The sequence below is a fragment of the Polistes canadensis genome, unplaced genomic scaffold (assembly GCF_001313835.1).
Source record: "Polistes canadensis isolate GaletaPanama2010 unplaced genomic scaffold, ASM131383v1 scaffold_43, whole genome shotgun sequence".
Lineage (NCBI taxonomy): Eukaryota > Metazoa > Arthropoda > Insecta > Hymenoptera > Vespidae > Polistes > Polistes canadensis.
Window position 1 is genome coordinate 384996 of NW_014569590.1, and position 14692 is coordinate 399687.

At 28.8% G+C, this 14692-nt stretch overlaps 6 protein-coding genes across 7 annotated transcripts; 4 read left to right on the forward strand and 2 right to left on the reverse strand.

Annotated features, from left to right (window-relative positions):
• Positions 1-482: 482 nt before the first annotated feature.
• LOC106784998 (kinesin-II 85 kDa subunit) lies at positions 483-4987 on the forward strand. The gene is made up of 9 exons (XM_014745090.1): positions 483-640; positions 951-1369; positions 1426-1616; positions 1714-1853; positions 1915-2112; positions 2202-2590; positions 2650-3067; positions 3161-3286; positions 3373-4987. Exons 1-9 carry the CDS (start codon positions 626-628, stop codon positions 3508-3510), a joined length of 2034 nt encoding a protein of 677 aa, XP_014600576.1. The 5' UTR covers positions 483-625; the 3' UTR covers positions 3511-4987.
• LOC106784999 (lysosomal Pro-X carboxypeptidase) lies at positions 4839-7597 on the reverse strand. Its single transcript, XM_014745091.1, has 7 exons — positions 7305-7597; positions 6896-7036; positions 6539-6819; positions 6047-6204; positions 5803-5975; positions 5343-5692; positions 4839-5277 (listed from the first exon to the last, which is right to left on the reverse strand). Exons 1-7 carry the CDS (start codon positions 7470-7472, stop codon positions 5055-5057), a joined length of 1494 nt encoding a protein of 497 aa, XP_014600577.1. The 5' UTR covers positions 7473-7597; the 3' UTR covers positions 4839-5054.
• Positions 7598-8076: 479 nt separating this feature from the next.
• LOC106785003 (histone H4) lies at positions 8077-8613 on the reverse strand. Its single transcript, XM_014745095.1, has one exon. The coding sequence runs from the start codon at positions 8519-8521 to the stop codon at positions 8210-8212; it is 312 nt and encodes a 103-aa protein (XP_014600581.1). The 5' UTR covers positions 8522-8613; the 3' UTR covers positions 8077-8209.
• A 502-nt stretch (positions 8614-9115) lies between these two features.
• On the forward strand, positions 9116-10830 carry LOC106785001 (uncharacterized protein C9orf85 homolog). Of its 2 annotated transcripts, none has more exons than XM_014745094.1 (4): positions 9116-9398; positions 9495-9684; positions 9868-10336; positions 10420-10715. In XM_014745094.1, exons 3-4 carry the CDS (start codon positions 9910-9912, stop codon positions 10641-10643), a joined length of 651 nt encoding a protein of 216 aa, XP_014600580.1. In that variant the 5' UTR covers positions 9116-9398; positions 9495-9684; positions 9868-9909; the 3' UTR covers positions 10644-10715. The 2 variants fall into 2 exon arrangements, with proteins under 2 accessions (XP_014600580.1, XP_014600579.1); XM_014745093.1 differs by having other exon boundaries at positions 9171-9398; positions 9868-10342; positions 10420-10830.
• A 92-nt stretch (positions 10831-10922) lies between these two features.
• Positions 10923-12135, forward strand: LOC106784972 (outer dense fiber protein 3-like). Its single transcript, XM_014745045.1, has 5 exons — positions 10923-10936; positions 11011-11033; positions 11069-11359; positions 11469-11673; positions 11754-12135. The coding sequence occupies exons 1-5, from the start codon at positions 10923-10925 to the stop codon at positions 12010-12012; spliced, it is 792 nt and encodes a 263-aa protein (XP_014600531.1). The 3' UTR covers positions 12013-12135.
• Positions 12136-12219: 84 nt separating this feature from the next.
• On the forward strand, positions 12220-13538 carry LOC106785000 (outer dense fiber protein 3-like). The gene is made up of 4 exons (XM_014745092.1): positions 12220-12446; positions 12527-12721; positions 12813-12966; positions 13036-13538. Exons 1-4 carry the CDS (start codon positions 12356-12358, stop codon positions 13283-13285), a joined length of 690 nt encoding a protein of 229 aa, XP_014600578.1. The 5' UTR covers positions 12220-12355; the 3' UTR covers positions 13286-13538.
• Positions 13539-14692: the final 1154 nt, after the last annotated feature.

Here is a 14692-nt window from a genome sequence, read left to right on the forward strand (position 1 = left end):
ATATCGAGATCTGTGATCGAGGGGGTTTGTAATTGCTTTGTTGAATTCTAACTTGTCTTATATTGTAAAATCTTAGAATGCACTTGCGATAAATGCTAGAATATACTCTTTTTTACATTCAATAATTTATTTTTATTATTATCATTATTTTGATCATTTTTATTTATTAATCATTTAATATAAAAAAAAATGGGAATTTATATGAAATATGAAATAAAATAGAATAAAGACGTTTCGTTGAATTCTAACGTGTCCTTCGATTAAAAAATATTAAATTATATTTGTAATAAGTAAAAAATATTTGTCCAATACTCATTGATATAATATTTTTTTGATTTTATCTTTGGTCTTTTTTTTTAGCTTTTATTTATAAACAATTTAAAATAAAAAGAAGAAAACACTAAAATCTAGGGAATTCGATGTTTTCTCTAGGAATAAAACGATGACGTTCTCCGTCATGCGTATACTCGCAACTGTGTAACTACACAGATCGATCCATTTGTTTACTGAGGTTGTCTGCTAGTCCTTTGCTTGGTCTGTCAGTGTTTAAAAAATAAAATAACATGCTTTAAAAAATTGTTCTTTTTTCTTATGTAACCGTTACGCGTCGATCAACCGTACTGCAATGCCGGGAACGGGAGTTAGTATACTTTTTTTAACAATATGTTATTTATAATAACGAGTATTATCGAGTAGATAATTGCATTCGTCGTTTGACGTTTGTCCCGTTGAAATTTGACAACTATTGTATACGTTATTTTGACAGGAGGAGAAAAAAAAAGATAAAAGATGATAGATAATTGCAATTCATTTTACACTTGTATTATTAAATTTAATTTAATATTTTTTTTTTGAATTTTTTTTTCAATATATTTAATTATATTATCTTTCAACTTTCAACTTTCAATATTTTAATTCTACCATACAATTTTATTTTTTATTTCATGTAGGATAATGTCGCAGAACTGGGAGAGATAGAAAATGTCAGAGTCGTTGTTCGTGTTCGGCCATTAAATGGAAAGGAGTTGGACGGACACAGCAAAAACATAATAAAGGTTGATACATTGAATAGCGAAATAACTGTTAACAATCCAAATGCGGTTCATGGCGAACCCCCCAAAGTTTTCTCTTTCGATGCTGTCTTTGATACGGATTCTACTCAAGTCGATATTTACAATGAAACCGCTAGACCTATCGTTGATAAAGTTTTGCAAGGATATAATGGAACAATACTTGCATATGGTCAAACTGGTACTGGTAAAACATATACAATGTCAGGTGCTAAGACTCCTCCTCAACTTAGAGGTGTTATACCCAATACCTTTGCTCATATATTTGGGCACATAGCTAAAGCAGATGAGAATCAAAAGTAAGTTTAATGATAGTATGTTTGAATGATGAAAATTACAGTATTCCATTTTACAGATTCCTTGTACGTGCAACATACTTGGAAATTTACAACGAAGAAGTAAGAGATCTTCTTGGCAAAGATCAAACTACTCGATTAGAGGTCAAGGAACGACCTGATATTGGAGTCTTCGTGAAAGATCTTAGTGGCTATGTCGTTAATAATGCTGATGATTTAGATCGCATCATGTCACTTGGCAATAAGAATCGTGAGTGCAATGTCTTTCTTATTTAAAAAAAAAAAACAAAATATATTAAAATATAAATAAGACATTAAGTCGAAATAAAAATATTTTACCTTTGCAGGCATCGTGGGAGCAACTGCTATGAATGTTTCCAGCTCTAGATCTCATGCTATATTTACAATAACTGTTGAATCCAGTCAACTTGGCGAAGATGGAGAGCAACATGTTAAAATGGGAAAACTCCATTTAGTGGATTTAGCTGTACGTAATTGATATAAAATTTTGTGTTAGGAATATATATAATAAAGTGATTATATTTTAGGGTTCTGAAAGACAAAGTAAAACAAAAGCAAGTGGAGTAAGACTTAGAGAAGCAACTAAAATAAATTTATCATTGTCAACACTGGGTAATGTAATATCTGCTCTTGTTGATGGGCAAAGCTCTCATGTGCCTTACAGAAATTCAAAATTGACAAGATTGCTTCAAGATTCTTTGGGTGGTAATTCTAAAACATTGATGGTATGTATTTATTAAAGATTTCATTCAAAGTGAATAAAAAACTGAATATAGTATTGTACGTGTTAAAATATAATTCTATGATTATTTAGTGTGCAAATGTAAGTCCTGCTGATATAAATTACGATGAAACTATAAGTACTCTACGTTATGCTAATCGTGCTAAGAATATAAAGAATAGAGCAAGAATAAACGAAGATCCTAAGGATGCTTTGCTTCGTCAATTCCAAGTCGAAATTGAACAATTACGAAAGCAACTTGAAGAAAATATCACAGAATTATCAGAAACAGAATCTGAAACGGAAGATTCAGAAGATACAGGAGAACCACGACGCGAGAAGAAAGCAAGACACAGGAGAAGTCAAATGTTAACAATGGAAGAATTAGGCGACAAAGATGTAAATACGGAAAAAGCCGATAAAGCAGAAAGAGATGACAAAAGTCCAGATGATAAAGATGTTATCGAATTAAAAAGGACACAGTAAGTATAAAAAAAAGCATAGAATATTGTACCACCTAACGAGAATTTCTATTTTACAGAAGTGAAAAGGAAGCCTTAAGACAAAAAATGCAAAATTTACAAAATAAAATATTAGTCGGTGGTGAAAATTTGTTAGAAAAAGCTGAAGCCCAGGAACAATTATTGGCTGCCGCAGCTATCGAACTTGATCAACGTAAAAGTCGAGAGGAACAATTAAAGAAAGCTATAGAAGAGAAAGAAGCGGAACGTATAGACATAGAAGAAAAATATTCCTCTTTGCAGGAAGAAGCAGCTGGAAAAACTAAAAAATTAGCTAGAGTTTATACAATGCTTATGTCCGTTAAAGCTGAATTATCCGATTTGCAACAAGAACATCAAAGAGAAATGGAAGGTCTCTTAGAAGGTGTTAGAGATATCGGAAGAGAATTACAACTTCACGAATTAATTGTGAATAACTATATACCATTACAGTATCAAGTATGTATATATCAATTAATATTATGTATTAAATTTATATTTGAAAGTCTTAAATAATTGTTTTAACGAGTTTATTATTTATACGTATTATAGACTATGATTGAAAGATACGTTCATTGGAACGATGATATTGGCGAATGGCAATTAAAGTGTGTAGCATATACCGGTAATAATATGCGTAAATCACAGGTAATACCGCCTATTGGAAATAACAGAGATGTAAGTTGTTTAAAACAATATTGTATTTAAATTAATTTGTATTTAAATTAATTTGTATTTAAATTAATTTATTTGTATTTTTATAGCAAATACAACCTGATATGTCAAATATATATCTTACATATAACACAAGAACGGATACTACGTTTATACAACCGAAAAAAATAAGAAATCGTTCCGGTGTCCCACGACCAACTACAGCTCATCGACGTACGCCACACTAAAGGAATATTAGGTTATGAAATAATAATGGTATTTCAAATCTTACTTAGCATTTTTTAAATACTTTTTTTTAATAAGTAGTAACAAATTTATTTATTTATTTTTTATTCAATGTGATAATTTCTAACGTCAACTTATGCACATTGTAGCACATATATTAAACGAGGTGACTCTTCAACTTATCCAGTAGTATTGCTATATAGAGTACATAGAGTCACTTCGATGTGTGCTTCATGCAATAGTACGGTGATATTCTTACGTATAATTATAGTTATATTTCTCTTCAAATTATTTTTGAAGAATCTTTTTAATCGAATTTATTTGAAATACTTAAATGAACATTTTTTTTAAATATTCTTTTACACGCGTCGAGATATTTATTATAATACGATGATATTAATGATCGCAAACTCATTCTATATCATTCCTTGTTATTTCTATCAATTTGTCCTATTTTAATTAAATTTTTAAAAATTTTTCTATGTACATCAATTGTAATTATAACAAATTGTTACATATTTATTCTGTGATGCAATAGAAAAAATTGCAAGATGCAGACCAAATAATGAAACTTAAATGAATACTAATTTCAATATATACAATATCTTTCCCTTTTATCATGGTATTGACACAGATCATTTCCAAAGGAAAAAAAAGAATTATAATAGAGAAGAAAAGTATGTTTATCATACAGTACCTGTGTTATTAGAAATAAAAACCTAATAAATATCATGCCTCAAAGGCAAGTAGGATATTATTGATGCATGTCAAGATATTTAATAACAGCTGAAAAAATTTATTACATGTTTTTACATTACCATCGTATAAGAGATTTTTGATAAACAACACGTCTCGATAAAGTCCGCGTGTATGTGAGAACAAATACTCTTACAATTAGAGACGTATTGTAATTCAACAATATCAAGATTTCCCTGTTAACTTGGTATAGACTATCACTAATTTATTTATTTAATGTATAAAACCTATTTCTCGTCCCCGTCTCTAAATCGATTGATCAATGTTCTTATCTCTGTCTTACTATAATATGTCGTTTAAAAAAGCCATTGAATTAAAATAATAGAATTATAGCAAGGTTTTAACGAATGATATATATTTTTGATCGAACCAAAAGAATCTAAGCGAACCAAAATAAATAAAAAATAAAAAGAACAAAAAAAAATGGTTATAAAGCCCTTCAATTATCGAGCCTGAATTGACAATGCGTTTAAAACATCAACAATATTTATTATCTCATATACTTTTTATGCTCTTTAATCTTTTGTAGTTACTTATAATGCATTTATTAAGTACTGTGATAATGAAACGCTTATATTATTTCGAATGTTTTTCTTTTTCTGCACTTTATTTACACGTAATATAAGAATCACGATAATTAGATTTTAATAATTATAATTGTCTGCGTATGCTGCCTTTGTATTTATAATTTAAAAAATAAAATTTAACGATGACATATACACATACAGTTGTTTTATATAGAACTACTTTCGCATAAAACAGCATCTATTAGAAAGAAAAGAAAAGAAAATTATGTTACCAATATTCTATGTTTCTGTTCTTGATATTCCTTGATCCACTGTTTTATAAAATTACGATGATATACTCTTGCTAATGTAACACTGTAAGGATCTCTAGGATTGCTAGCTCTCAAATCAATGTGATGAGCACCTTCGGGAATAATCACAGCAATTGCGGAGGAAGACAAATTCCATAATACGCCACCACCTGACCATGGATCTATCAATCCATTGCTAAATAAAAGGAAATAAATTTCTCGTGTATCAGATTAGTTACATTATTTATCTACAAAACTTACCTAAAAACAATATTAGTCGCGGTTGAAAGATTCTTACAACCATATTCTTTACAAGCCATATATGGTTTGGAACGTATACCATATTTCTTAAAACATTCGTCGCTTATCTTTTTAATATCCCAAGGTTCAAATCTAAACATGTCGTTAACTCCATCGCTACAAAGGACCGTAACAATTTCACTGCATGCTTGATAATCCCAAGCATCGGCTCCTAAGTTTCCTGAAGTATTCGTTGGATCCGTACAAGTTGCTTGACCAGTATAATTCGTGAAAATACTTAATGCTTTGTACAATGCAGTTAACAATGGTTTTCCTGTTAATGACGAGTTCGTTAAATGACTGCAGAAAACCTAAAAAGAATAAATAAACAAAAATAAATATCATAATATTAATCTATTCCTCGCATTCATTTTTAATTAGATCACTTTTGTAATCACCACCATAAATAATTTCTTCTTACTTTTACAGGATTGGGAGGCAATGGTACTAGAAAGTTAGTTTCGTACGGATAATTAACCATCGCGATATTTCCATAAACATCTTCCAAGAAAGCTTGTAATTCCTCAACGTGCGTTGAATTTTTAAGCGGCTTACATAATTTCCAATTGTCTGACAACCATTTTTTACCCTCGTCTATTAATAAAAACACAAAATTAAAATAAAAGTTAAAAGATATCAGAAAAGAAATATATCCATCAGTTTACCGTTCGACGTGAGATTAGTTATTACATTCCATGATCTTTTAATTAATTTCGGACACGCTTCATCTGCCGCACGATAACTGGACGTTGCTATGCGTGCAAATGATTCGCAAGAAGTAATACCAGTGAATTGTAAAATCGGAGCTGACGCTGCTATAGCTCTATAAATATATAAATATAATGAAATATCATTTAAAAGTTATTGAAGAAACTAACAACAGATAATATCCGAAGCTAAACGCGTAAACAAAAAGATAATAACAATGTTTATTTCTTCGTTTATCGTTTCTTTCTTTTCTTTACCGTTTAACGTGTTTTATCATCGCTATATTAATAATTTAATATAAGCAACTTTCCTGTTATAAATTAAACTATGTTATAAAGATTAATATGTGTAAGATTAATGAAGTAGCCGATAAAGCGAAAGAAAAATGATGTCTATAAAAAATAAATATGAATCATCGAGAGTTGTTATTTCTGAAATAACACACCCACCCTTGAACAATGTGAGGATATTTCAAACGCATCCATGCACTGAGCATACCGCCGTATGAACCACCGAAAACAATAACAGGACTGTGCTTTCTGACCTCATTTGATCTCAAATATTCGATAAGATCAACGTAATCAGCAATAGCTTGTTGGGAGGTCAAATATCCAGAATGTGCAGGATTGGTAAATGATTTATTTCCAAATGGCATGGATGAACCATAATATCGATGCTCTGCAAAAACCACCATTGCACCAAATTCCGGTGCTATTTCCCACATAAATCCCTGAAATTAAATGCTTGTTAATTTCTCTTAAATCAAATTAAATATGTAAAAAAAAAGTATAAAGTTTTATAATTACCGTATTTTCGGCGAAAACTTCGATATCACCTTCATTTCCCGTGTAAAAAAAAATAGGTGCATTGTTCCCGCGTCGCCATGTATCGTTAACGAGATATCGGATGTTAAATTTATCTTTTACTGCAAAACTAAAATGATCTACCTGCAAACAAATAAATAAATATATAAAAAATTATATATATATATATATATGTATATTATTAAACTCTGTATTAATTCTTAAGCCTTTGAACAAGAATGACTATTAATAAATAATATTAATAAATAATAATAATAATATATATAATAATATATATAATATATTACATTTGTAAATTACTAAAATTTGTAATTTACGAATATATAATTATATATATTAATATATAAATTAATTATAAATTAATTATATATAAATATACACACACACTTACAGGAACTTCAAAAGTTTTGATTTCGTATTTATATTTCGCGCCAAATTCATTGTTATGGTGTCCTTTAACCATTTGTGTTAAATGAAATCGATTAAATAAATTAAGTTGTAACGTCAATGGTGACAATAAAAATATCACAGGGACGATTAACGTCCATTTTTGTTTCATTATGACGAGTATTCTTGGTGAAGTTTAGAATGTAACTGATGTGATTCAGTACGTGCTAACACTTATAAATTGCGACAAGTAACTCAACTATCTTAGAAAATATACGATCTCTTTTTATCCATGGAATAACTAAAAAATTACGGTATTTAATATTAATAAAATATAAGCTTTGAATGTTAAAATATATTCTACGGGAAAAATTAATAATATTAGTCTTTTTTTAAATCTAGTTTTTATTTCTCATAATTAAATCATGTAAAGGAAATGCTTAGTTTGCTTGCATCAGCGCCATCTTTAAAGAAAGCTCTCGAAGGTTATCGAACAATCAACAACCTAATCTTAATTAGTCATCGATATGTACATATAGATGCATTTTTTCACTTTTCTCTTTTACTAGCTCTAAATAATATCTTTCATTTTCATCATTTTAATAAACCTAATTATACAATAAATTATATATATATATATATATATATATATTATACATATAAATGTGTCATAAGCTAATTAGATGATATTGAATATAAAACACAAATAAATAAACAATAAAATTGAACTTCTCGTTTAATCAGATGGGTCGATAAGAAAAGAATAGACGTTAACGTATTTTTTCAAATGATTGATTTCATATACATAATGATACATATAGAAAGCGATATATCCGTTCCTTTGTAAGATAAATAAATTTGTGGCCCTGAAAAGGGCCGATTAAATAAGCCAATGTCATTTTTACTCGTTTAACCTCCAAATCCATAAAGGGTTCTGCCTTGTCTTTTCAATGCATAGACAACGTCCATGGCGGTAACAGTTTTTCTCTTAGCGTGTTCGGTATAGGTGACAGCATCTCGAATAACGTTTTCAAGAAAAACCTTAAGTACACCGCGTGTTTCTTCGTATATCAAACCAGAAATACGTTTGACACCACCACGTCGAGCTAATCGACGAATAGCTGGTTTGGTAATACCTTGGATGTTATCACGTAGAACCTTTCTATGGCGTTTAGCTCCTCCCTTTCCCAATCCTTTTCCTCCCTTACCACGACCAGTCATTATAAATTGATTTTACTTTCAAAGTCTCGAAGATAAATCGCCGAACTACTCAAAACCTTATACAACAACTCGAATACGTATGATCCCGCAGCGCGTCGCCTTTTATAGATTAACCTAACATCCTTCCCCCACTATTTTATACTATGAACCAATCAAAATGAAGACGCGATGGGATAAAATATGTATATATATTATGTATATGCATATATATAAATAGTAGATAATAATCCTTTCTGTTATATGTATTTTGACGTAGTTATCTTTCTGTATAATTTGTTTCGTTTTCTTTTATTTTTTTAACTTTGACACGATCTCTATATTATACAGTAACTCGAAGTGAATCTTTTAGTTCGTAAATCGACTATTAGAAAATCACCACGAAATAATTTGGGTCTAAATAGACGTTTATTTAAAGAGGTTCAAAAAGTCCGAAAGCCACGGTATCGTTCTGCGCCTGGTTCTCTCACACAATTCGCGAAATTCGTCATTATCTATATAATATCTATAATATATTTAATAGATAGATGAAATATGTTTTTTTACTTAATGAAAATTTAAATTTTTCTGTTAAATATATAAAGTTTCTTTATTATGATCGTCGACCAATGACGTGCAAGAACTTCTCTTACTTACTGCTGATTGGCTCGCTATTTCTTATACACAGTCGTCATTTATTTCGTGTTGAAGATCTTTTTTGTTATTTATTATATTCGAATAATATGTGAGGAATAAGTATATATGTTCTTAACATAAAAAAATAAAAATATAGTCAATAAAGTATTTTTTTTTAATCACTATCTTCGTATCGTATTAACATTGAATACGTGGATATAAACAAACTAAATATTACACTAAATTAAAATCATGTTAAATATATGTAAATATCATTTCAATTAAAGATAATATGTATATGCAAACAACATTTATTGTAATACTTGTATATATACAATAATTTATATAATAAATATTTTAGAAATTTTAAACCTAGTAGAGACCAATAAAATCAATCGATTGTAGTAGGTTAAAAAACCGAGCCTTTAAGCTGGCATCCGGTCATTTATCTCGCAATGTGGATTAAAAGTAATATCTAATCATGGAAACTTAGTGCTAATATCAAACATATGATATTGTGTATTTTTATCTTTATTTTTTTCACTGAATAGGTAAGAGTATGTATACACGCCATATGTGTTTATATATACACTAATTTTTTTTTATCTTTACTAAATAATAAATTAATTACAGAAAATTAATTTATTTAAGATACTACTTTTTAATAATCTCAAAATATATAACAAACAATGTGAATTATTTAGTAATTAAATAAAATATTGTATGAATTACAGGATAATATTATATATATGAATAAATAAATAAATAACACAAATATGAGTTGCCAGAAAGGAAATACGAAACGGTCCAGGCCTCAGAAATATAAAAATCAAACTGTTTTTAAGAATGATCTGCATGACAAATCTCACAAAACTAAATTTATTAATAACATAGAAGTAGCAAATGTATGCGAAAGATGTAAAAAAATAATTGAGTGGAAGATTAAATACAAAAAATATAAGCCTCTCAAGGCACCAGCTAAATGCACTAAGTGCGAAGAAAAAACAGTTAGGCACGCTTATCATACAATGTGTCTACCCTGCTCAAAAGATCATAAAGTTTGTCCTAAGTGTTGTGAAAAGCGTGAAATAATAGAAGCTAAACCAAACAAAGAAGAAATTATGAAATTGGATGCGGAGACACAGATGTTCTTGAAACAATTACCTGAAAGGAAACGAAGAACGATTATAAGATCTATGAATCGTAATTGTAACTATAATTAATATTCCAATATTTAAAGATTCTATACATATAACTATATTATACATATATTTTATTTCATTTAGGTAACTCAAAGAACATTGATTCTAAAACTACTAATGATGAGAACGAAGATTCAGAAGAAAGCGATGACGAAGAAGAGAACGAAAAGAATACAGAAAAATCATCTTTAAATAAAGATTTAAGAGTTAAGAAAGATCATTGTAGTGATGATTTTACTGATAATTCGGAAGATGATTTTAGCGATAATTTGGAAGATGATTCGGAAGATGATGTGATAAAAAATTAAAAAATGATTTAAATTATAATCTGGCAAATTATAATAATTTAGAGTAGATCATATGAATAATTATAATTTGGAAGAGTTATGTAGATATTTTATATTTTAAAAATATATTTGTAAATTATAAATTGTATTATTCTATTATATTAGATTAAATTTCTTCTTTAATCATAATTATAGTATTATATTAAATTATTTTTACAATACAGTTGACAATAACTACTGTGAATATTGCTACATATAACTCTATACTAGATTCACTATAGTCTTATATGATTTACTATAATGTACCCTTATATGTAAATTTTTTATTTTCATTTTTGAAAATCTTTTAAGTTTTATGTATTTTTACTTTGCATTTTTTTTTTAATAGAAATTTACTAACAAATGGAAAACGTAGAGAGTAAACCCAAAGTTGATTGTCTAACCAGAAGTATATAAATTAAATTCATTTATACATTGTAACAATAACCTCAGAACATTTGTTATTACTAAATGTTTTAACTTAGGTCCTGGACCAGTTTATAAATTACCATCATTAGTTGGACATGTTGGACATGATCCATCTAAACGTAGAGGTCCAGCATATAGTATAAGATATTATGTAGGATTAGAAAAAGAATCAGTTGGTCCTGGTCCACGTTATAACATCCAGAAATTAACAAAGTTTGGAATAGACAAACCACCTGCATATACGATAGCCATTAAATATGCTGATCCAAGTAAAAATATGAAATAGATTAATCTGCAAATATATATGCTTTCTAACTATAAGAATTATATATAAGATACATTCAATATTATGGTTAAATTAGATGTAATCTCTTATAGTTTTAGATTTAGGGCCAGGACCTGGCGCATATTCGCCTGAACAATGTCTACCAATGAATCATAGTCGTAGAGCTCCTGCTTATAGCATCAAATCTAAAGGTCAAGCATTGCAAATTCTTGAAGGGCCTGGACCAAATGCTTACACAATACCAACATGTATAGGTTCTAAAATACCAGATAAGAGAGCACAAGCTGCTTATACCATGTGTGTATATTTTGTTATATTCAATTAATCATAATTAATTCTTTTATTTTTTAATAAATAATATATTATTTATTTTCAAGTGGTGGGTATTACGAACCTCCATTAGAAACTTTAAGTCCAGGTCCAGCGGCTTATGCGAATCTTGATCCAAATATTGTAAAGAAACGCAATCCAATGTACAGTTTTAAATGGCGTCACGAACTTCCTGAAGATTATCTGAGTCCAGGACCACGTTATAATCCTACTTTTAATACTGGAAGACGTGCTCCTAAATTTTCGTTTGGTGTTAGACACAGTGAATGTGCAGGGAATCCTATTACGAGTTTAGACGAAGATTGAACGGAAAGAAGAATATGCACGCGCTTTTGCGTTGATTGGATCGACGAGATTTTGTACAAATTGTATAATAATTTTATATGTTTTTACACCTTGTGTTTAATAAATGTGATGTGTCTTCAATCAGATATGTATATTCCTATTTAATTATGTGTATCTACGTATATATACATGTATAAATGTGTATACACAAATTTGGTAGATCCAATCGGACTGTCAATTGTTTTTTTTCTTCTAATCAAAATGAAGTTGACATAATTTCACATAATTTCAAGTTCAATATTTTCACTTTTAATAGATAAAAATTTTCCTGTAAAATATGTAAATTAATTTGAAATTTATAACAATGCCTCCCAGGGCGGCTAATGCCGCGAATAAAGCCGGTGATATGAAAAAACCTGCTAAGACAACGGATGTATCATTTTGCGGTGTATCCAGTAAGAATTCTATTTGAAGATATTAGATTTTATTTTACATAGCGGTCGCATTAATTTTCTAAACATTGATTAAAACAAAGCTCCAGGACCAAAATACAAATTGAAAACGCTCGTTGGTCACAAAGACCATTGCGTCTCGAAGTATAGAAATCCGGCATTTACATTTGGTCTGAGAGAAATCTCTGAAGATCTGTGTAGAAGTCCTGGACCAAAGTATATGCTTCCAGGATTGAAACCAAATGGCTTTAAGTTTGGATTTCCTTTAAAAATCACTGGTAATTAATTTCATAGCTATTTGAGTATTTTCCTTGTACTTATCGAAAGTATATTATAGTATAAAAATTGTCTTATTTTGGTGGATTACAGATAAAACTGTTAGTCCTGGTCCGAAATATTCTTTACCATCTCCTAGAAGCGGTCCTATGTTTTCTCTAAAGTGGCGCACAGATTACAAAAAAAGTTGTGTAACACCTGGACCTTATAATGTCAAGCACATCTTTCATGGACCTAGTTTTAGCATGTAAGTGTACACTAATATACTTTTTCTTATCTAATTAATTATAAATTCTGTATAATTTTATTTTTACAGAGGATTAAAAATTCCTGATGTTAAATGTGTCGGTGGACCTGGACCTTCTGCGCCATATAATTTGGATATAATTAAACCAGTATCACCAATGTTCAGTATAGGTCTTTTACAATCCTACAAAGACATTTGTCGGAGTCCAGGACCTAAATATAATCCTACAAAATTAGATCTCTCACCGCAATATTCTTTTGGAGTAAAACATAGTGTCTGTTCACCACCGAACATTACTGAATGTGACGATCGTTGTTAGAACATCGATTTATCTGTTAAATTCCTTTATCCATCTAAAGGCAGAAACGTTAGATTAATTTCTTTAGAGATTTTTCCGCTTATTTCTTTCCAATACAAGACCACCGTTTGTGATTCTTTAGGTTCAACATTAATCGTTGTAATAGGAACATTATTTCCTGAATTAGTTGACTCCACTGATGATGGTTCAAATAAAAAATTGATGCAACGCATAATACAAAAGTAAACCATTTCGATTAAACTGATTATACTAAGACCCAAAAATAAGCTACATATACCTCCATAATTACCTATAAATATATCATGATAAATAATAATAATAATAATAATAATAATAATAATAATAATAATAATAATAATAATAATAATAATAATAATATAAAAATAATANTAATAATAATAATAATAATAATAATATAAAAATAATAATAATAATAATATAAAAATAATAATAATAATAATAATAATAATAATAATAATAATTTGGAACTTAATGACGCATTACAAATTTTTTAACACTTACTCATTAGTTCATACCAATAGAAAAGCATATCTTGTCTTATTTTTGTTGTTCTAGGAGATCCGAAATAGATATGCACTAAACTGTGATTATTGATATAAGTTCTTTTTCTATTTAAAATAGATTTCAATTAATTTCATTATTTCTATTTAACTAATTTTTTTTTCACATTTTTTCGTATTACCTATTCCAAGTTAAATATGGAATATTTAATGGAATATCGCTGGTGGACACAGTATACGTAATGTCTTCACAAGATGGAAGACAATCGCAAGATATGCAGCAAGATTCTACTGGAATCTTCGTATTGTTAAATGGTACCATCAGTTTTTCATTTCTAGGCTTCAGATTTAACCATCTCTCTTTAATGTGAACATATAATTTAAATAAATTTAAAAAAAATTAACAAATACACATGAAGAAATTTTATTTACAAACCTTTATATTTCTTTAAACACGTTAGATCTTTGAGATTGCATTTTCTTATATTACCTAAAGAAAAACACCCAAACGAATTAATTTAGATATTTGTTATTTATATTTATTAATAAATATTTTCTTACCCATATCGGGAGTAACTGGATAAAAGAAAGGAACGCATTTGCAAAAGGAGATAATATCTCGTGTACGACAATAAGATAAACAATCCGTATACGAATAATATCCCCCGAACGTGCGTGATTGTTCCGTGCTAAATAAACAATCTCTTTCTTGTATATCATAGTTTATAACATCCTGTAAGTAAAAATAAATCTATTTATTTTGAATTTTGATTTTATTAATAATCAACTTACTGGTATGGAATAAAAGGAGACAGCGTCTAAATTCAAAAACATTTCTACTTTCGGTGGAACGAAGATTTCTCGTACTCCACCGTTTAGTGCATTA

Excerpts from the sequence above, each read along its gene's own strand:
- LOC106784998 (XM_014745090.1), top strand. Across the intron at positions 2,113-2,201 it reads GTAATTCTAAAACATTGATG|TGTGCAAATGTAAGTCCTGC; the intron begins GTATGTATTTAT and ends ATGATTATTTAG. Across the intron at positions 3,287-3,372 it reads CTATTGGAAATAACAGAGAT|CAAATACAACCTGATATGTC; the intron begins GTAAGTTGTTTA and ends GTATTTTTATAG.
- LOC106784999 (XM_014745091.1), bottom strand. The coding sequence starts at position 7,472 with ATGAAACAAAAATGGACGTTAATCGTCCCTGTGATATTTTTATTGTCA. Across the intron at positions 7,037-7,304 it reads TCAAAACTTTTGAAGTTCCT|GTAGATCATTTTAGTTTTGC; the intron begins GTAAGTGTGTGT and ends ATTTGTTTGCAG. Across the intron at positions 6,820-6,895 it reads AAGTTTTCGCCGAAAATACG|GGATTTATGTGGGAAATAGC; the intron begins GTAATTATAAAA and ends ATTTAATTTCAG.
- LOC106785003 (XM_014745095.1), bottom strand. The coding sequence starts at position 8,521 with ATGACTGGTCGTGGTAAGGGAGGAAAAGGATTGGGAAAGGGAGGAGCT.
- LOC106785001 (XM_014745093.1), top strand. The coding sequence starts at position 9,910 with ATGAGTTGCCAGAAAGGAAATACGAAACGGTCCAGGCCTCAGAAATAT. Across the intron at positions 10,343-10,419 it reads AAGATCTATGAATCGTAATT|GTAACTCAAAGAACATTGAT; the intron begins GTAACTATAATT and ends TATTTCATTTAG.
- LOC106784972 (XM_014745045.1), top strand. Across the intron at positions 11,034-11,068 it reads TTTACTAACAAATGGAAAAC|AAGTATATAAATTAAATTCA; the intron begins GTAGAGAGTAAA and ends TTGTCTAACCAG. Across the intron at positions 11,360-11,468 it reads CATTAAATATGCTGATCCAA|TTTTAGATTTAGGGCCAGGA; the intron begins GTAAAAATATGA and ends AATCTCTTATAG.
- LOC106785000 (XM_014745092.1), top strand. The coding sequence starts at position 12,356 with ATGCCTCCCAGGGCGGCTAATGCCGCGAATAAAGCCGGTGATATGAAA. Across the intron at positions 12,722-12,812 it reads ATTTCCTTTAAAAATCACTG|ATAAAACTGTTAGTCCTGGT; the intron begins GTAATTAATTTC and ends GGTGGATTACAG. Across the intron at positions 12,967-13,035 it reads CATGGACCTAGTTTTAGCAT|AGGATTAAAAATTCCTGATG; the intron begins GTAAGTGTACAC and ends TTATTTTTACAG.